General features: G+C 50.9%; 1 protein-coding gene across 8 annotated transcripts in view; it reads left to right on the top strand.

Annotated features, from left to right (window-relative positions):
* Positions 1 to 22,022, top strand: part of EVI5 (ecotropic viral integration site 5) — a 277,847-nt gene that overhangs the window by 71,973 nt on the left and 183,852 nt on the right. For all 8 annotated transcript variants that reach the window (XM_075322331.1, XM_075322329.1, XM_075322333.1 and 5 more), the window contains 2 exons: positions 647 to 871; positions 3,260 to 3,334. In XM_075322331.1, coding sequence (XP_075178446.1) covers positions 647 to 871; positions 3,260 to 3,334 — 300 coding nt within the window. The remainder of the gene's footprint in view (positions 1 to 646; positions 872 to 3,259; positions 3,335 to 22,022) is intronic.

Genomic DNA, 22,022 nt, shown 5'->3' with positions numbered 1-22,022 from the left:
TGTGTGTATGTATGTATGTGTATATGTATGTGTGTGTGTGTGTATATATAAAAAATATTTTTTTTTAATTTTTTTTTTTTTTTCTCTTGGGTCTAATCCTTGTAAAGTGCTGTCCTTTTTTGGGGTATGTGCGCACACTGCAGTTTTGTTTCAAACACATTTAAAAACATTTTTTTTAATTTTTTCTGGCCCCTGCGGTTTTCTTTTAACATTGTCAATAGCAAAAAGCTGGGAAAAACGCAGAAAAGTGACACGCGGCTTTTTTCTGCAACCAAAACTGCAGGCAAAAAAGAAGCAACGTGCGCACAGTTTTTTTTTTTTTGTTTTTTTTTTTTTTTTTTTATTTCTCATAGACTTTGCTGGGGAAGCTCTTACATGCATAAACTGCACACAAAACTGCACAACTCCCTCCTAAGCAGACCAATCTGCCGCCTCCTTATTACTACAAATTTGACTAGTAATTATTATTATGCGGGGTTCCATGTATTGTTTATATCTGGCCTCTGGCAGGGGTGATAACTGATGGGAGGGGGTGCAGGGTGGACTCCCACTGATTTATGTTGTTGAAAAGCCCATTTAAAATGTGTTATATAAAATACTATGGTAGTAGTGATTTATTGCTAAAATGTGTTTCCTTTTATTGCAGGAACTTGTCAGGAAAGGCATCCCACACCACTTTCGTGCCATCGTATGGCAACTATTATGCAATGCTCAGAATATGCCAATTAAAGAGCAGTATTCCGATCTCTTGAAAATGACCTCGCCTTGTGAAAAACTCATCAGAAGAGACATTGCCAGGACCTACCCGGAGCATGATTTCTTTAAAGAGAAGGATAGTCTGGGGCAAGAAGTTCTGTTCAATGTCATGAAGGTTTGTGCTGAAGATTTCGCTATATCCTTCTTCTTTTTTTTTTTTTTTTTAACAGTGCAAACAGTTTAAGGGAACCGGTCACCAGACTTGGTGACTATAAGCTGCGGCCACCACCAGTGAGCTCGTGTATATACAGCATTCTAACATGCTGTATACAAGAGCCAAGGCCGCCGTGTAGGCATGGAGGTCCTGCGCAGGCGCACTTTGATCTGCCCTGAGCAGGACAGATCAAAGCATTGTAGTGCGCATTAGCGGGCCCGGCGAGTGTGTATGACGTAGGACGCATTACGCACCCCGGCTTGAGAAGAAGGATGACCAAGATGGCCAAAAGAGGAGGCGCTGGCACAGGAGAATGGAGACACCCATGTGATCCAACTCCACTGCCGCGACCGTTTAGGTGAGTATTATGAAGTCATTTATATGTTCTACACAGCGGCCTGGGTTCTGATATACAGCATGTTAGAGTGCTGTATATAATGGCCCACTGGTGGTGGTGGCCGCAGCTTATAGGTCCCTAATCTGCTGACAGTTTCCCTTTAACGCTGCTTACTACAGCATCCTCATGTGGATAACTGCAGCTGTGGCCGCGAGTAACCTGAGTGACAGCACAGCTGATCGTGCGGCTCACTGCAGTCACTCGGGATTTGTGATCACATTTGAGTCCTTCACTTGTGACCGCAAATCAAGCCGCGGCACACGCACAGAGCCGCGCAATCACAATGAAGTCGGGTGAAGTTCATCCGAGTTCATTCTGATCGCGCGGCACTGTCTGCAGCCAGCCATGACCGTGACAGTGCAGTCCCACTTGGCTCTGCTTCAAGTCTATGGGGATGCTGCAGAGCTGAGTGGGTGCGTTCTGTGAAAAATGTGCGTTCTGGATGCTTTTCCCATTCTGTCTAGGGCAGAGAAAGCATCCAGAACGCATGAATTCTCACCAGGAATGTCCGCACTTTGTGTTCTGCCGAATGCGTCTCAGAACGCAGCTTTTTCGGCTGCGTTCTGAGACGCACACGCAGTGACTTACATGCTGCAGAATAGAACGCAAAGTGCGGTCTCAGCCTAAAGGCCCCATCACACACAGAGATAAATCTTTGGCAGATCTGTGGTTGCAGTGAAATCATGGACATATTGCACCATTTGTACACAGCCACAAACCTGGCACTGATTGTCCACAATTTCACTGCAACCACAGATCTGCCGCAGATTTATCTCTGTGTGTGACAGGGCCTTAAGTCCTCGATCATCAACATTTTTACATTTTTTGGTAGAATTCTGATGCAAAACTGTTGTAAAATTCACTCGTTTTTCAAACATTGCAACTTTTTGGAGTTTTTCCGCAAATCGTATTCAAATTTTTAAATTCCCGGAGTGAATGCAGTCAACAGATACATTATAGGCTACGCCACCAAAGTGTGTTACATTCTGATAGAAATGTATCCAGCTCCTGACTGCCGGACACTTCTTACGGCAGCTACACTAAAAGACACACAACTCTTCGACTCTTCTATAATGCATCCACACAAAGATGGATTGGACACTGTTATCATTTTCATTGAGTGGCTCCTCATTTGCACACAACAGAAATCCCTTGCAGGTGTGAACAGAGACTTATTACTATAATGTTCTCTTCACTAATTTTACTTTGTTCCCTTTTTAAGCTATAACCGAAAGCCTCCATTTACCCTAATGTGCAATAAATGTGTCTAACATTTCTGCAGTCATTCCCCAGCAAAACCTATGGGTATAAAAAAAAATGCTGTGCGCACACTGAGGTTTTTTTATACCTGCGGAATTTCCGCTGTGGAATTAATGTGTGGCACTTTTTCCGCCGGTACCTGCGGTTTTTGCCATAGATAATGGTAAAAATCTGCAGGGACCAACCCGCGGCAAATCTTCACCAAACTGCGGTAAAACCACATGCGGATTTCGTTGCGGTTTTAATGCGTGGTTTTTTTTTTTTTGGTTTTTTTTTTTTTTACTGCAGGTGCAGGATTCTTTCAGAGGAACTGAATTTTCCTTGGTCAATTTCTAGTGCGCACATGGCCTTAGGGGCTCTTTGCTTAACTCTTAGAGGACAGGGCCCCTTTTTATGTGTAAAGCTTTTATGGGGGAGTTGAGCGATTCAGCAATTCAGTCATCTGTAGTTGGCTTTTTATGTGTTTTTACAAAACATCCACATTAATATTTAAGTAATTAAAGGGCTTCTACACGATAAAGTGGCTTACTACAGAAACGGCACCACACATGGCCTCAGGTTGCACTTGGTACTGCAGCTCTGCCTTATTCAATCAATCAAAATTAAATTTCACTGTCTGACACAACAGGTCGACACATGTCACTGTATGCATGTATTGGCATTTCGGTATGTGACTTATTTATATCTTTCAGGCATATTCGTTAGTGGATCGTGAAGTCGGGTACTGCCAGGGAAGTGCGTTTATTGTGGGTCTTCTTCTTATGCAGGTAAGCCCGGAAGTGTCATATATTGTTTAATCACTGTTGATGAGTGAGCACTACCATGTTCGGGTGCCGGTAACGAGCAGTTGGACACTCAGGCAGGCTTCACACATGTACCGAATATATTGGAATCAATGGGAAGATCTTCCGGAAAAATGCTCGAGTTCCCCTTTTGACTTCTGTTATACTTGGTACGGTGAGTCGAGCCCATCCGAGCATCCGATCATGGTAGTGCTCACTCATCTCTAATAATAATCTTTCAAGGTGTCACTACAAATCCTATTTGCAAACGTTTTTATGGCTCGGTCTGCTGTCGTGAATTTGAACCATCACCAACCTTTTCTTTTCTCCAATGTGGTGCTTAAGGGTCCATTTAAACGACCGACCAATGGCACTAATTCACCACTGATCAGTAACCCTTTATTGATCGGCAGGCATTTAATTGCCAGTTTTACACAGGCATATAGTAGAATAAACTCCGGCACTCGTGCGTGCCGGAGTTTATTCTAATATATTTACTTATTTTTCTCCTGAGCACCAAACATGGTGAGCTGAGCCATACTCTAGTTTACACAGGCAGGCCAAAGTAAAGGATGCGCACTGAACAATATGTAGTAGATTGCTCAGGGCACATGAAGTGTCTCACTATGGCAGCCCGAGTCCTATTTCCACAAGACAATGCACTGCCGAGTGATTATTATTATGATTATTATTAACAATAATATAACAAAATATTATTATTTTTTATTATTATTAACAATAATAAAATATAATAAAATATAATAAAATATAATTATTATTTTTATTTTATATTTTATTTGATTTATTTTATTATATATTTATTTTTTTCATGCGCAAAAGAACTTTTCACCTGTTCAATGAGCATTTTTTCATTTATCGGGTGATCAGCAGCCTGCTTACACAGCAAGATTAATTTTTTTGCTGGAAAATACAATAAAATATTGACTGACTTAATACAACAAATGCAAGTGGCCAATACTTCAGAAAAGTCTATTTTTTTCAGTCGGTCATGTATTTTCTTGCTGTAACTGTACTTCAAGGGGAATCTACATTTGCAGCACGTAGCCCGGGGGGTCGTGCTGTCCCAAGCTCCAGTTGGCTCTCCTGTGACAAAATCACTAGATGCCAGTGGACACTTTGGTAGCTCTGGGGTTGCTGATAACCCCTGTGCCGGTCATGACCGTGCAGCTATGTAGACCAGCCTGTAAATGGCGTTCATAGGAGGTGGAGATCTAGCCTATATACTGCAACACTGTATTATTGCAATATGTAGTATAAGTAATCAGATGATCGCACGCTCCAGTCCCCTAAGGGAACTAAAAGTGGTAAATAAAAAAAAAAAAATAATTTTATGTACTATACATGTAAATTGTCCTCCATTTAAAACTCCAGAAATGTAAAAAATATAAACCATATTTAGTACCTCCATGTCCATAAAAGTAAATCTATCCAAATAAAAGAAAATTCAATAAGAGGCAATCAAAACGTCCTATGTACTCCAAAATCATATATCCGTAAAACTACCATATTTTTCGGACCATAAGACGCACTTTTTTTCCCCCGAAATGTTGGGGGAAAGTTGGGGGTGCGTCTTATGGTCTGACTGTGGCTGCGGGGAATGAGGTGCTGCGGTGGAGCGGGTCATCGGGGGCACGAGCAGGCTGTAGCAGCCTGCTGTGACCACGTGGGCCCGCTCATTACATATGCACGCCCATCCTCCCGCCCATTTCTCAGCGCAGAAGCCGGCGCTGACAGGTGGGCGGGAGGACGTGCGGGGACGCGCGCATATTAAAGAGCCGGTCCACATGATCACCCCTGGCAATTACAGCCTGAAGTGATCATGTGCGGCTGTATTCACTGCCCTCCGTGCGTCATAATCAGCACGGGGTGCAGTGAATCAGTGTACTCACCCGTCCCTGTGTGTGGAGCCGTTCCCCCGCAGCACGCGATGTCTTCCTGTCTGTGCTGATCTGTGCTGATCAGCTGATCGGCACAGACAGGAAGACATCGCGAGCTGCAGGGGAACGGCTACACACACACACACACACACACACACACACACACACACACACACACACACACACACACACACACACACACACACACACACACACACACACACACACACACACACACACACGTCAGTGGTGCAGAGAGGAAGATGATCGGCTGCAGGGAGTGAGGAACAGGTGAGTATAAACGTTTGGTTTTTTTTTTCTCTGTGCTATAGGATACAGGCCATATACCAGGACGGTATATGAGCAGGAGGGATGGGGGGTATATGAACAGGATGGGGGTATATGAACAGGATGGCAGTATATGAGCAGGATGGATGGGGGGTATATGAACAGGATGGCAGTATATGAGCAGGATGGATGGGGGTATATGAACAGGATGGCAGTATATGAGCAGGATGGATGGGGGAATATGAACAGGATGGGAGTATATGAACAGGATGGATGGGGGGTATATGAACAGGATGGGGGTATATGAACAGGATGGGAGTATATGAGCAGGATGGATGGCTGGTATATGAACAGGATGGGGGTATATGAACAGGATGGGGGTATATGAACAGGATGGGGGTATATGAACAGGATGGGGGTATATGAACAGGATGGGGGTATATGAACAGGATGGGGGTATATGAGCAGGATGGATGGCTGGTATATGAACAGGATGGGGGTATATGAACAGGATGGGGGTATATGAACAGGATGGGGGAATATGAGCAGGATGCTGGTATATGAGCAGGATGGGGGTATATGAGCAGGATGGGGGTTTATAGCAGGATCCTATACAAGGCAGGAGGATCATTACCAGGATGGGGTACCTTAGTAGAGAATTTGGGGACATTACCCCCATAACAGTGTCAGCAGCAAATCCTCGCCCCATAAGTGTGTCATGATCACACTTTCTTCAGCGCTCTATTGGGAGACCCAGACGATTGGGGTATAGCTACTGCCCTCCGGAGGCCACACAAAGCACTACACTAAAAAGTGCAAGGCCCCTCCCCTTCTGGCTATACCCCCCCGTGACATCACGGGTTCTCCAGTTTTAGCTTTGTGTGCGAAGGAGGTCAGACATCCATGCATAGCTCCACAGATTTTAGTCAGCAGTAGCTGCTGACTATGTCGGATGGAAGAAAAGAGGGCCCATATAGGGCCCCCAGCATGCTCCCTTCTCACCCGTGGATGGTGTTGTAAGGTTGAGGTACTTATTGCTAGTACAGAGGCCGGAGCCCACATGCTGTTTTCCTTCCCCATCCCCATGAGGGGCTCTGGGTGAAGTGGGATCTTACCGGTCTCCAGGCACAGAGACCGAGCTCCATCCACAGACCCAAAAGAACCTGCTGGATATGGAGCTGAGTATCGTCAGGGACAGGGCCCTGCTACATCAAGGTACTCTGTGTCCCCGGGCAAGCGCGCACACACACACCAGCATTGCTGGGAGTGTTAGTGCGCCGGGGACAACAGCGCGGAGCGCTGGTGCTATTATTCACTGCAGCTTTGCTGAGTGAATTTATGTATTGAAAACGGCCGCGCCGGCCGCTGCTGATTGTTTTTTACATTGTGGCGCGGCTGGGACTTGTGGTGCGCCGGGGGACTTCGGCGTCGGCCGTGCACATAGGACGGCCGCGCTTATTACTCGAGTCCCCGGCTTTGCGGCCTAGCTTTCGTTTCGTTCCCGCCCCAGCCCTGCCAGTCAGAGGAGGGGCGGGACGCTGTACAGAAGCTCAGCGCAGGGAGCTGGAGTCTGCTTTGCATTCTCCAGCCCCCTCTCACTGAACACAGTGAGACGCCGGGTTCCCGCTCTTGGCTGGGGCTCGCCCACGGCCCGCCCCTCTGCACAGGACGGGGAAGAGAAGCCGGCAGCCATTATGGTTTCCACTCTGGGAGAACGGAACCAGTCACAGGTTTTTGGGCGACCTCACACCCGCTCTTGTGCGAGCGGTAAGCAGTACTGACACCACTAATGCGGAAGTGGGCTTTTGGACTGTGTGCTGATATGCTATGCACTGTACTGTACTGTCGCTATTCTGGGCAACAGCAGCAAATAAGCAATGCTGCTGAGGCACAAGCTTTCAATGCTTCGTCGTTTGCATGTGCTGCAGTGTTTACTGTCAGATTGGGCAACAGCAGCAGTAGAGCAATTTGTGCTAAGGCACAAGCTTTCAATGCTGCTTCGCTTGCATGTGCTGCACGGTTTATTGTTATGCTATACATTCACTGTATGTCGCTATTCTTGGCTAATGCGCCCAGATAAACAGACAAAAGCAGCAGTAGAGCAATGGTGCTACGGCACAAGTTTTCAATGCTGCTTGACTTGCATGGGCTGCAGTGTTTACTGTCATGCTTGTATGCTATACATTCACCGTATGTCGCTATCCTTGGCTAATGTTCCTGGATAAATAGACAACAGCAGCAGAAAGGCTAGGGTGCTAACGCGCAAGCTTTCAATGCTGCTTGGATTGCATGGGCTGCAGTGTTTACTGTCAGGCTTGTATGCTATACATTCACTGTATGTCGCTATCCTTGTCTCATGCTCCTAGATAAATAGACAACAGCAGCAGAAGAGCAAATGTGCCAAGCCACAAGTTTTCAATGCTGCGTGTACTACATGTACTGAAGTGTTTATTTGTACTTCATGCTTGTATGACTATTCACTGTACGGTCGCTATCCTCGGCTAGGCTCTTAGATAGCTAGACAACAACAGCAGAAAAAGACAAGTTGCCAATGCACGGGCTTTCTATGCTGCTTGTACTGCATGTCATACGGTTCCAGGACCCCCAGTGCGTGCAATTGCTCAACCGGGGTCTCTGCTATATGTGGCCAAAAGAACCACCTGTGATCTCTGTCCAGAGACAGGGACGAAGTTGCAGTTTTTCCGCTGATATATTGTCTGTGACTATGACTGACATCTTACAGACTTTGCACCCCAAGCAGACCGTGGGCAATATGGTTGCAATGACCCTGGCCGCCCTGATTTGGAGCATCTCAAGGCGCCAGAGTGATTCCAGGCATCCCAGAGAGCAGGCATCCGACACGGTCGACAGTCCCAGATGGCCTAAGCGGGCTCGCTGGGATTAGCCCTCGACTCCATCACTGGTCAAGGTCCCAGCTGGAGTACTCTCTGTACGTTGAGGCAGACGTAGCTGTTCAGGACTCTGATCCTGAGACCGCTCTCAATCCGGATACACCGGATGGTGACGCTATAGTGAATAATCTTATTGCGTCCATCAACGAAAGGTTGGGTATTTCTCCCTCAACTCCTCCAGGGGAGGGGTCAGCTTCACAGCAAGAGAAATCTCTATTTCAGTATCTCAAGCGTATATTGAGTACTTGTTTAGCACTCTGACTCCAGAGAAGCAGTCCAGAAACGACACGCTTATCACGATAAGCGTTTCTCCGACCGTATTAATGAGACACGTGTCGCTCCCCCCTGACGTGGTCAAGCGCTAGACCCAGTATCCAAATGTGGATCCCCCAATCTCCATGCTTGCAGCTAGATCTATAGTTGTAGTGGTGGATAGGACTTCACTTCAAAATGCCATTGACAGGCAGATTGGCCTCTGGTTGCAATCTGTCTATGAAGCTATCGGCAGGTCGGTTGCTCCGGCAGTCGCAGCCGTGAAGGCACTCCAAGCTATTTCAGCTAGTATTGCGCAGGGGGTCGCTGTCACAGGTACTCTCGGTCCCAGCAGCGTCTTTAACTCGCAATGTCGGCATGGCGAATCATGCTGTTATTGCTGTCCGAGACTCTACGAGCCGGACGTCAGTGGCATCCGCCAACTCCGTGTTTTTACGCAGAGGCTAGTAGTTGAGAGATTGGAACAGAGGCTGCTTCCAACGAAGTGCTTAACCAGGTTGCCTTTATCTAGTGATAGTCTGTTGGTAAGGGTTGAATGAAATCATTCAACTATCCAAGACGACTCAAAAAGCCCAGAAGGGCATAGATTCCTAGCGGGCTCAATCACGCCCGGGGAAGGCAGCCGGAGGACCCGCTACCAAAGTGTTTTTCCTCATAATTTTCAGCCCTCTCACTCCGCAACCGCGGGGGGGCAGACTCCCCCGCTTTAGCGGCATTTACCTACCGCAGGTCAAGGGCCTGTGAGTGAGAGTCAGTTTGTTTTCAAACTACCGCACCGACCGAGCCGAGGCTCTTCTGCAGGCGGAAAGAGCGGTAATCCCTGTTCCTCTTCAGGAACCAGATACGCATTTTGCTCCGACCTGGTCGTGGTGCCAAAATAGGACGGCTCCTTCCGTCCCGTTCTGGAATTTATACTGCTTAACAAGCACGTGAAAACCAGGCGGTTCCGGATGGCATCACTCCGCTCCGTCATTGCCTCTCTGTCTCAAGGAGTTTTCCTAACATCAATAGACATCAGGATGCTTATCTACACGTGCCGATTGCTCCGAGGCACCGGCGTTGGCTACGATTCGTTATTAAAGACGAGAATATTTCGTTTCGTAGCCATACCCTTTGGCTGGCGACAGCCCCACGGGTGTTCACCAAGTTCGTGGCAGCAGAGGGAGCAGTCCCGCGCTCTCACGGTCACTCTGTGATCCTTTACTTGGGCAATCTACTGGTCAAGGCACTCTCCTTTAGAAGCATGCCAACACAACCTGAACATGGCGCTGGACCCTTCCCAGAGTTTCGGGTGGGTCTGCAACTTTTCAAGGTTGAACCCAATCGCTGGCATCTCCTGGAGAGTTTTCACACTCTCTCAGCGATAGTGAAGCTTCCGCTGGACAAACAGCGTTCACTACAGACGAGGGGGCAGTCTCTCCTTCAAGGAGGCGCCTCATCCAGAGGCGAGCTTTTTTCACGCAGTTTCATCTGCGTCCGCCTCAATAGCACATTCTTCGCTTATGGGAGGGAAGTCGATGTCCCTACACAGGAACGTGTCACTTTTCCAGACGGTCAAAGACCGTCTTCAGAGGAGTCCACTCTTCAACTCAGTGGTCTGGAGCTCTGGGCAGTGTATCTTGCACTGCAAGCCTTCCTGCAGTGGCTGGAATGCAAATAGATCCGAATTCAGTCGGACTATCCACAGCGGTGGCATACACCAACCACCAAGGCGGACTACGCAGTCGACAAGCCTCCCAAGAGGTCCGGCGGATTCTGCTATGGGTAGAAGACAGAGCATACACCATATCAGCTGTTCATATCCCGGGCGTACAACACTAGGAAGCAGACTTCCTCAGTCGCCAGGGCGTGGACGCAGGGGAATGGGCTCTGCACCCGTTTGTTTTCAAGAAATCTGTAGCCGCAGGATGAAGACGGACGTCGACGTCATGGCTTCTCGGCAACAACAAGGTCCCGATTTTCATGACGCGGTCTTACGATCAAAGAGCTCTGGCGACAGGCGCCTTGGCTCAGGATTGGTCACAGTTCCAGCTACCGATTGCTGCCACACCATCCTCGTCGCCCCAAACTGGCCGGGGAGGTCGTGGTACCGAGATCTGTGGCACCTCACCGTCGGTCGACCGTGAGCACGACGTCATTGCCACCATGAGACGGGCTAGCCAGCCGCGGTCTGCCAAGATCTACCACAACTCGTGGAAGATATTCTTATCTTAGTGTTCTGCTCAGGGAGTGTCTCCCTGGCCATCGGCATTGCCTACTTTGCCTTCCCTCCTGCAATCTGGTTGGGAAAGAGGTTGGTCGCTCGGCTCCCTTTAAGGGCAAGTCTCGGCACTATCCGTGTTCTTTTCAGAAGCGTCTAGCACGTCTTCCTAAGGTGCGCACGTTACTACAGGGGGTTTGTCATATTGTGCCCCCGTACAAGCGGCCGTTAGATCCATGGGATCTGAACAGGGTACTAGTTGCTCTCCAGAAGCCGCCTTTCGAGCCTCTGAGGGAAGTTTCCCTTTCGCGCCTGTCACAGAAAGTGGCCTTTCTGGTTGCGATCACGTCGCTTCGGCGAGTGTCTGAGCTGGCGGCTCTGTCATTCAAGGCTCCCTTCCTAGTATTCCACCAGGACAAGGGGGTGCTGCGCCCTATTCAGGAGTTTCTCCCTAAGGTTGTATCCGCGTTTCTTCTTAATCAGGATATATCCTTACCTTCCTTTTGTTCTCATCCGGTTCTCCGGTATGAAAAGGATTTACAGTTGTTAGTTCTGGGGAGAGCACTCAGAATCTACATTTCCCGCACGGCGCCCATGCGCCGCTCTGATGCATTTTTTGTCCTTGTCGCTGGTACGCGCAAGGGGTTGCAGGTTTCTAAAGCCACCATGGCTCGATGGATCAAAGAACCAATTCTTGAAGACTACCGTTCTGCGGGGCTTCCGGTTCCTTCAGGGCTGAAGGCCCATTCTACCAGAGCCGTAGGTGCGTCCTGGGCATTACGACACCAGGCTACGGCTCAACAGGTGTGCCAGGCAGCTACCTGGTCGAGCCTGCACATTTTTTCACCAAACATTATCAGGTGCATACCTATGCTTCGGCGGACGCCAGCCTAGGTAGAAGAGCCCTGCAGGCGGCAGTGGCTTCCCCATAGGGGAGGGCTGTCTTGCAGCTCTAACATGAGGTATTTCTTTACCCACCCAGGGACAGCTTTTGGACGTCCCAATCGTCTGGGTCTCCCAATAGAGCGCTGAAGAAGAAGGGAATTTTGTTACTTACCGTAAATTCCTTTTCTTCTAGCTCTTATTGGGAGACCCAGCACCCGCCCTGTTGTCCTTCGGGATTTTTTTGTTGTTTGCGGGTACACATGTTGTTCATGTTGAACGGTTTTTCAGTTCTCCGATGTTACTCGGAGTTAATTTGTTTAAACCAGTTATTGGCTTTCCCCCTTCTTGCTTTGGCACTAAAACTGGAGAACCCGTGATGTCACGGGGGGGTATAGCCAGAAGGGGAGGGGCCTTGCACTTTTTAGTGTAGTGCTTTGTGTGGCCTCCGGAGGGCAGTAGCTATACCCCAATCGTCTGGGTCTCCCAATAAGAGCTAGAAGAAAAGGAATTTACGGTAAGTAACAAAATTCCCTTCTTTTTGCTTAAAGTTTTATTTTCCTATTTCTTTGGCGCTCCATTGGGAGACCCAGACAATTGGGTGTATAGCTATGCCTCCGGAGGCCACACAAAGCACTACACCAAAAGTGTAAAGCCCCTCCCCTTCAGCCTATACACCCCCCGTGCTGCCACGGGCTCCTCAGTTTTTATGCTTTGTGCGAAGGAGGCAGACATCCACGCATAGCTCCACAGCTTAGTCAGCAGCAGCTGCTGACTATGTCGGATGGAAGAAAAGAGGGCCCATAACAGGGCCCCCAGCATGCTCCCTTCTCACCCCACTCTTGTCGGCGGTGTTGTTAAGGTTGAGGTATCCATTGCGGGTACGGAGGCTGGAGCCCACATGCTGTTTTCCTTCCCCATCCCCCTTAGGGCTCTGGGTGAAGTGGGATCCTATCGGTCTCCAGGCACATGAGACCGTGCTCCATCCACAGCTCCTGAGGACTCTGCTGGATAGGAGCCGAGTATCGTTCAGGGGCATGGCCCTGCTACTTTGAGGTACTCTGTGTCCCCGTGGGGACCGCGCACAGCAACACTCCAGCATTGCTGGGTGTGCTAGTGCACCGGGGACCGCGGCGCTGACTGCGTTTGTGCCTTTACACACTGCAGCGTCGCTGAGTGTGTTAGTGTATGGGGACTGCTGCGCTGACCGCCGCTGCCATTGTTATTACTGCGGCGCGGCTGGGACTGTTAGTGCGCCGGGGACTACCGCGCTTATACGGCGGCCGCGCTTATAACTTTAGTCCCCGGCTTTTGCGGCCTAGTCTCATTCTTTTCCCGCCCCCAGGCCTGCCAGTCAGGGGAAGGGCGGGACGCTGTAAAGGACGTCAGCAACTGAGGCTGGAGCATGCTTTGCATACTCCACCCCCCTCACTGTGCACAGTGGGGCACCAGATTCCCGCACTTTCTAGGGCACGCCCACGGCCCCCTCCTCTCCTCAGGACGCCGGCAGCCATTCCTGTCAGCTCTGCTAACGCTGGAGAAGGGAGACAAGCTCAGGGAGACCCAGGCAGGAATTCTGGTGACCACACAACCGCATTGCGCGGGCGGTAAGCAGCACCTAGGTGCTGGCCCCACTGGTGCAGAAGTGTACTTATAGATTATATGATTATAGGCTATACTTTACACTGTATGGTGCACGGTTGTTTTTGGCTATATACCCTCCTGTATTGCTCAGAGGAGACAACAGCATGTCGTCCACAAATAGCAAGGGTGCCAAAGCACAGACTTGCTATGCTGCCTGTGCAGCATGTACGGCTATACTGCCGGCAGGTTCCACTGACCCTCATTGTGTGCAATGCTCGGCCCCTGTGGCACTTACTCAGCCGGAGCCTCTGCTAAGGGTGGCCCAGGGAGAACCACCTGTTAACACTGTCCAGGTGACAGGGACGGAGTTTGCAGTTTTTACTGAAAGACTTTCTGAGACTATGGCTAAGATATTAGAAGCCTTGCAGTCCAGGCCGGCATCTCAAGCCATGGGCACTGTGGAATCATTGCCCCCTGGTTCCCCTCAGTTGGAACAACAATGTTCTCCCGGGGTGTCTCATAGATCCCAGGGTGAGGTCTCTGACATGGAACGCAGTCCCAGACCGACTAAGCGAGCTCGCTATGAAATCCCCTCGACATCATCACATTGTTCAGGGTCTCAGCGAGAGGACTCTCTGTATGATGAAGCGGAGCTAGCTGATCAGGATTCTGATCCTGAAGCCGCTCTCAACCTTGATACTCCTGATGGGGACGCCATAGTGAATGATCTTATTGCGTCCAGCAATCAAATGTTGGATATTTCTCCCTCAGCTCCTCCAGTGGAGGAGTCAGCTTCTCAGCAGGAGAAATTCCGTTTCAGGTTTCCTAAGCGTACAATGAGTATGTTTCTGGACCACTCTGACTTCAGAGAGGCAGTCCAGAAACACCGAGCTTGTCCAGATAAGCGTTTTTCCAAGCGCCTTAAGGATACACGTTACCCCTTCCCCCCCTGACGTGGTCAAGGGCTGGACTCAGTGTCCCAAGGTGGATCCTCCAATCTCCAGACTGGCGGCTAGATCCATAGTTGCAGTGGAAGATGGAGCTTCACTCAAGGATGACACTGACAGACAGATGGAGCTCTGGTTGAAATCCATCTATGAAGCTATCGGCGCGTCTTTTGCTCCAGCATTCGCAGCCGTATGGGCACTCCAAGCTATCTCAGCTGGTCAGGCGCAAATTGACGCACTCACACGTACGTCTGCGCCGCAGGTGGCGTCCATAACCTCTCAAACGTCGGCATTTGCGTCCTACGCTATTAATGCTGTCCTGGACTCTGCGAGCCGTACGGCGGTTGCAGCCGACAATTCGGTGGCAATACGCAGGGCCTTGTGGCTACGGGAATGGAAGGCAGATTCGGCTTCCAAAAAGTGCTTAACTGGTTTGCCATTTTCTGGCGACCGCTTGTTTGGTGAGAGATTGGATGAAATCATCAAACAATCCAAGGGAAAGGAAACATCCTTACCCCAGGCCAAACCAAAAACACCCCAACAGAGGAGGGGACAGTCGAGGTTTCGGTCCTTTCGGGGGGCGGGCAGGTCCCAATTCTCCTCGTCCAAAAGGCCTCAGAAGGATCAGAGGAACTCCGACGCATGGCGGTCCAAATCACGCCCTAAAAAGACCGCCGGAGGTGCCGCTACCAAGGCGGCTTCCTCATGACTTACGGCCTCCTCACACCGCATCCTCGGTCGGTGGCAGGCTCTCCCGCTTTTGCGACACCTGGCTGCCACAAGTAAAAGACCGTTGGGTGAGAGACATTTTGTCTCACGGTTACAGGATAGAGTTCAGCTCTCGTCCTCCGACTCGATTCTTCAGAACATCTCCGCCTCCCGAGCGAGCCAAGGCTCTTCTGCAGGCGGTGGGCATTCTGAAGGCAGAAGGAGTGGTGGTCCCGGTTCCTCTTCAGCAACAGGGTCACGGTTTCTACTCCAACCTGTTTGTGGTTCCAAAGAAGGACGGGTCTTTCCGTCCTGTTTTGGATCTAAAACTGCTCAACAAACACGTAATGACCAGGCGGTTCCGGATGGAATCCCTCCGCTCCGTCATCGCCTCAATGTCCAAAGGAGATTTCCTAGCATCGATCGATATCAAAGATGCTTATCTCCACGTACCGATTGCTCCAGAGCATCAGCGCTTCCTGCACTTCGCCATAGGAGACGAACACCTTCAGTTCGCGGCACTGCCGTTCGGCCTGGCGACAGCCCCAAGGGTTTTCACCAAGGTCATGGCTACAGTAGTTGCGGTCCTCCACTCTCAGGGTCACTCGGTGATACCTTACTTAGACGATCTGCTGGTCAAGGCACCCTCTCAAGAGGCATGCCAACACAGCCTCAACGTTACTCTGGAGACTCTCCAGAGTTTCGGGTGGATCATCAATTTTCCAAAGTCAAATCTGACACCGGTCCAATCGCTGACATATCTTGGCATGGAGTTTCATACTCTTCCTGCGATAGTGAAGCTTCCGCTGGACAAACAGCGTTCACTACAGACAGGGGTGCAATCTCTCCTTCAAGGTCGGTCACACCCCTTGAGGCGCCTCATGCACTTCCTGGGGAAGATGGTGGCAGCAATGGAGGCAGTTCCTTTCGCGCAGTTTCACCTGAGTCCTCTTCAATGGGACATCCTACGCAAATGGGACAGGATGCCGACGTCCCTAGACAGGAACGTCTCCCTCTCTCAGGCAACCAAAGCTTCCCTTCGGTGGTGGCTTCTTCCCACCTCATTATCGAAGGGGAAATCCTTCCTACCCCCATCCTGGGCGGTGGTCACGACTGACGCGAGTCTGTCAGGGTGGGGAGCAGTTTTTCTCCACCACAGGGCTCAGGGTACGTGGACTCAGCAAGAGTCCTCGCTTCAGATCAATGTTCTGGAGATCAGGGCAGTGTATCTTGCCCTAAAAGCGTTCCAGCAGTGGCTGGAAGGCAAGCAGATCCGAATTCAGTCGGACAACTCCACAGCGGTGGCTTACATCAACCACCAAGGTGGAACACGCAGTTGGCAAGCCTTCCAAGAAGTCCGGCGGATTTTGATGTGGGTGGAAGCCACGGCCTCCACCATCTCCGCAGTTCACATCCCGGGCGTAGAAAACTGGGAAGCAGACTTTCTCAGTCGCCAGGGCATGGACGCAGGGGAATGGTCCATTCACCCGGACGTGTTTCAGGAGATCTGTTGCCGCTGGGGGATGCCGGACGTCGATCTAATGGCGTCACGGCACAACAACAAGGTCCCAACATTCATGGCTCGATCTCAAGATCACAGAGCTCTGGCGGCAGACGCCTTAGTTCAGGATTGGTCGCAGTTTCAGCTTCCTTATGTGTTTCCCCCTCTGGCACTGTTGCCCAGAGTGTTACGCAAGATCAGGGCCGACTGCCGCCGCGCCATCCTCGTCGCTCCAGACTGGCCGAGGAGGTCGTGGTACCCGGATCTGTGGCATCTCACGGTCGGCCAACCGTGGGCACTGCCAGACCGACCAGACTTGCTGTCTCAAGGGCCGTTTTTCCATCTGAATTCTGCGGCCCTCAACCTGACTGTGTGGCCATTGAGTCCTGGATCTTAGCGTCTTCAGGATTATCTCAAGAGGTCATTGCCACCATGAGACAGGCTAGGAAACCAACGTCCGCCAAGATCTACCACAGGACGTGGAAAATATTCCTGTCGTGGTGCTCTGCTCAGGGTTTCTCTCCCTGGCCATTTGCCTTGCCCACTTTTCTGTCCTTTCTTCAATCCGGATTGGAAAAGGGTTTGTCGCTAGGCTCCCTTAAGGGACAAGTCTCTGCGCTCTGTGTTTTTTCAGAAGCGCCTGGCCAGACTCCCACAGGTACGCACGTTCCTGCAAGGGGTTTGTCACATCGTCCCTCCTTACAAGTGTCCGTTAGAACCCTGGGATCTGAACAGGGTGCTGATGGTTCTTCAGAAACCACCGTTCGAGCCAATGAGGGATATTTCGCTCGCACGCCTTTCGCAGAAAGTGGTTTTTCTAGTAGCAGTCACTTCACTTCGGAGAGTGTCTGAGCTAGCAGCGTTGTCATGCAAAGCTCCTTTCCTGGTGTTTCACCAGGACAAGGTGGTTTTGCGTCCGGTTCCGGAATTCCTCCCTAAGGTGGTATCCCCCTTTCATCTCAATCAGGATATCTCCTTACCTTCTTTTTGCCCTCATCCAGTTCACCAGTGTGAAAAGGATTTGCACTTGTTAGATCTGGTGAGAGCACTCAGACTCTACATTTCTCGTACGGCGCCCCTGCGCCGCTTGGATGCACTCTTTGTCCTTGTCGCTGGCCAGCGTAAAGGGACACAAGCTTCCAAATCAACCCTGGCTCGGTGGATCAAGGAACCAATTCTCGAAGCTTATCGTTCCTCGGGGCTTCCGGTTCCCTCAGGGCTGAAGGCCCATTCTACCAGGGCCGTGGGAGCGTCCTGGGCCTTGCGACACCAGGCTACGGCTCAGCAGGTGTGTCAGGCAGCTACCTGGTCGAGCCTGCACACTTTCACGAAACACTATCAGGTGCATACCTATGCTTCGGCAGATGCCAGCCTAGGTAGGCAAGTCCTTCAGGCGGCGGTTGCCCACCTGTAGGACGGAGCCGTTACGGCTCTATTATGAGGTATTATTTACCCACCCAGGGACTGCTTTTGGACGTCCCAATTGTCTGGGTCTCCCAATGGAGCGCCAAAGAAGAAGGGAATTTTGTTTACTTACCGTAAATTCCTTTTCTTCTAGCTCCAATTGGGAGACCCAGCACCCGCCCCTGTTTTTGTGTACACATGTTGTTCACGTTGAATGGTTTCAGTTCTCCGATATTCCTTCGGATTGAATTTACTTTAAACCAGTTTATAATTTTTTCCTCCTTCTTGCTTTTGCACCAAAACTGAGGAGCCCGTGGCAGCACGGGGGGTGTATAGGCTGAAGGGGAGGGGCTTTACACTTTTGGTGTAATACTTTGTGTGGCCTCCGGAGGCATAGCTATACACCCAATTGTCTGGGTCTCCCAATTGGAGCTAGAAGAAAAGGAATTTACGGTAAGTAAACAAAATTTCTTTGTCGCTCCATTGGGAGACCCAGACAATTGGGTGTATAGCTATTGCCTCTGGAGGCCACACAAAGTATTACACTTAAAAGTGTAAGGCCCCTCCCCTTCTGGCTATACACCCCCAGTGGGATCACTGGCTCACCAGTTTTGTGCTTTGTGCGAAGGAGGCAACACATCCACGCATAGCTCCACTTTTTAGTCAGCAGCAGCTGCTGACTATGTCGGATGGAAGAAAAGAGGACACATATAGTGTCCCCAGCATGCTCCCTTCTCACCCCACTGTATGTCGGAGGTGTTTGTAAGGTTGAGGTACCCATTGCGGGTACGGCGGCAGGAGCCCACATGCTGATTCCTTCCCCATCCCTTTTTACAGGGCTCTGGGTGAAGTGGGATTTACCGGTCTCCAGGCACTGAGACCGTGCTCCATCTACAGCCCCTGGAGAAGATGCTGGATGGAGCGGAGTACATCAGGGACATGGCCCTGCTTCCTCAAGGTACTCTGTGTCCCCGTGCATTTGGCGCTCACACCGCAGCATGCTGGGTGTTGTAGTGCGCCGGGGGACATCAGCGCTGCGGCGCCTGTGCCATGGCCTCATTCAGCTTTGCTGAAGCAGGCTTACTTATGGGAATTGGTCGCGCCGGCCGCTGGGACTGCGGCGCGGCTGGCACTTGTAGTGCGCCGGGGACTTCAGCGCGGCCTGCGCTTTTACGGCGGCCGCGCTGATAACTAGAGTCCCCGGCTTTTGCGGCCTGCTTCCGTTCGTTCCCGCCCCCAGACCTGCCAGTCAGGAGAGGGGCGGGACGCTGGCCACTTCCAGGAATCGGTCGCGCCGGCCGCTGGCAGCGGCGCGGCTGGCACTTGTGGTGCGCCGGGGACTTCAGCGCGGCCCGCGCTTTTACGGCGGCCGCGCTGATAACTAGAGTCCCCGGCTTTTGCGGCCTGCTTCCGTTCGTTCCCGCCCCCAGACCTGCCAGTCAGGAGAGGGGCGGGACGCTGGCCACTTCTATGAATCGGTCGCGCCGGCCGCTGGAACTGCGGCTGGCACTTGTGGTGCGCCGGGGACTTCAGCGCGGCCCGCGCTTTTACGGCGGCCGCGCTGTTAACTCGAGTCCCCGGCTTCTGGGCCTAGTCTCCCTTCGTTACCGCCCACAGCCCTGACAGTCAGGGTAGGGGCGTGACGCTGCATAGAGCAGAGCTGAGAGCTGGAGTATGTTTTGCATACTCCACCCCTCTCACTGTGTGCACTGTGAATCCGGATTCCCGCACTTTCTCAGGCACGCCCACGGCTTCCTTCTCTACAAGGACACCGGCAGCCATTAGTGTCAGTTTCTGTACGATACAGAGACAAGTGTGGAAGACCCTGGCATTCTGATAGTCACACAATCGCTGTAACAGGCGTTAAGCAGCACCTGTGGTGCTAACCCCACTAGTGCAGAAGTGCACTTATAGATATGCTTGTACTATATACATTGCACTGTTTGGTCGCACGTTGTATATACCCTCCTGGATTATGCGGAGGAGTTATCAGCATATTCTCTGTGTAAAACAAAGGTGCAGAACCACATGTTTTTCTATACAGCTGGTACAGCATGTACGGCTATACGGCCGGCAGGTACATGGACTCCCATTGTATGCACTAATGGCCAGGGGATGAGGACGGTGTCTGCAGTATTTACTGACAGTTTTTCTGAGACTATGGCTATGATACTAGAAGCCTAGCAGTCCGGACATGTCTCTCACAATATGGGCACTGTTGAATCATTGATCCATGGCCCCCCTCAGTGTGAATAACTAACAGCTCCGGGAATGTCACACGCATCCCAGAGTCACGGCTCTGCACGGACGTCAGTCCCAGACAGCCTAAGTGGGCTCGCTATGAGCGGCCTCGGTTTCATCAGGGTCCTAACAGAAGGACTCGCTGTGTAATGAGGCGGAAGTAGCGGCTCAGGATTCTGATCCTGAGACCGCTCTCAATCTGGATACACCTGATTGTGACGCCATAGTAAATAATCTTATAGCGTCCATCTATAGAATGTGGGTTATTTCTCACAGCTCCTCCAGTGGAGGAGTCAGCTTCACGTATTTTTCTGGACCACTCTGCCTTCAGAGAGGCAGTCCAGGAACACCACGCTTATCCAGATATGCGCTTCTCCAAACGGCTTAGGATACACGTTATCCCTGTCCCCTGACTTGGTCAAGGACTGGACCCAATGTCCCGAGCGGCATCCTCCAATCTCCAGGCTTGTAGCTAGATCCATAGTTGCAGTGGGAGATGGAACTGCAAACTCAAAGATGCCACTGACAGACAGATGGATCTCTGGTCGAAAGCCATCTATGAGGCTGTCGGCGCACCGTTGGCTCCGGCATTCTCTCCCTTGGGGCACTCCAAGCTATTTCAGCTTGTCTTACACAGATTGACACGGTTACACGTACATCTGTGCCGCAGGTGGCATCCTTAACCTCTCAAATGTCTGCATTTGTTTCTTACGCGATTCAGGTTGTCCTGGACTCTGCGAACCGTGCGGCGGTAGCCTCCGCTACTCCGTGTTTTTAAGCAGAGCCTGGTCTGCTCGTTAAGTGAATGGAAGGCAGATTCTGCTTCCAAAAAAGGTTGCCTAACCAGTTGCCTTTTTCTGCTGACCGACTGTTTGGTGAGCGTTGGATGTAACCATCAAACAGTCCAGGGGTAAGGATTCATCCTTTCCTCAGCCCGGACACAACAAACCCCAACAGAGCAAGAGGCAGTCGGGGTTTTCGGCCTTTTCGAGGCTCGGGCAGGTCCCATTTTTCCTCGTCCAATGTGGACTCAAAAGGATCAGAGGAGCTAAGATTCTTAGCGGGCTCAGTCTCGCCCAAAAAAGCGACAGTCTGAAAACCCGCTTCCAAGGCGGCTTCCTCATGACTTGCGGCCTCGGTCGGTAGCAGGCTCTCCCGCCTTGGCGATATTTAGCTGCCATAGGTCAATGACCATTGAGTGTGAGACATTCTGTCTCACGGGTACAGGATAGAGCTCACTTCTCGTCCTCCAACTCGATTCTTCAGAATTTCTCCACCTCCCGGCCGGGCCGCTGCTCTTCTGCAAACAGGGTGCACTCTATAGGCAGAAAGAGTGATGACCCCCGTTCCTCTTCAGGAACAAGGTCACGGTTTTTACCCCAAATTCTTTGCGGTACCTATAACAACGGGCCGTTCCGTCCCGTTCTGGATCTAAAAATGCTCAGCAAGCTCGTGGACACCAGGCGGTTCCGGATGGAATCCCTCCGCCATGTCATCGCCTCAAGGTCCCAAGGATATTTCCTAGCATCATTAGGCATCAAGGATGCTTATCCACACGTGCCGATTGATCCAGAGCACTAGCGTTTCTACGCTTCGTTATAGGAGACGAACACCCTCTGTTCGTAGCTCTACCTTCCGGCTAGCGACAGTCCAACTGGTCTTCGCCAAGGTCAGGGCAGCAGTAGTCACAGTCCTGCACTCTCAGGGTCACTCTGTGGTCCCGTATTTAGACGATCTACTTGTCAAGGCACTCTCTTAGGAAACATGCCAACACTGCCCGAACGTTGCGCTGGAGACTCTCTAGAGTTTTGGGTGGATCATCAACTTTTTAAAGT

The sequence above is a fragment of the Anomaloglossus baeobatrachus genome, chromosome 8 (genome assembly GCF_048569485.1).
Source record: "Anomaloglossus baeobatrachus isolate aAnoBae1 chromosome 8, aAnoBae1.hap1, whole genome shotgun sequence".
Classification (NCBI taxonomy): Eukaryota; Metazoa; Chordata; class Amphibia; order Anura; family Aromobatidae; genus Anomaloglossus; species Anomaloglossus baeobatrachus.
Note: the sequence above shows the minus strand (reverse complement) of the source record. Positions and strands in the feature narration are given on the sequence as shown.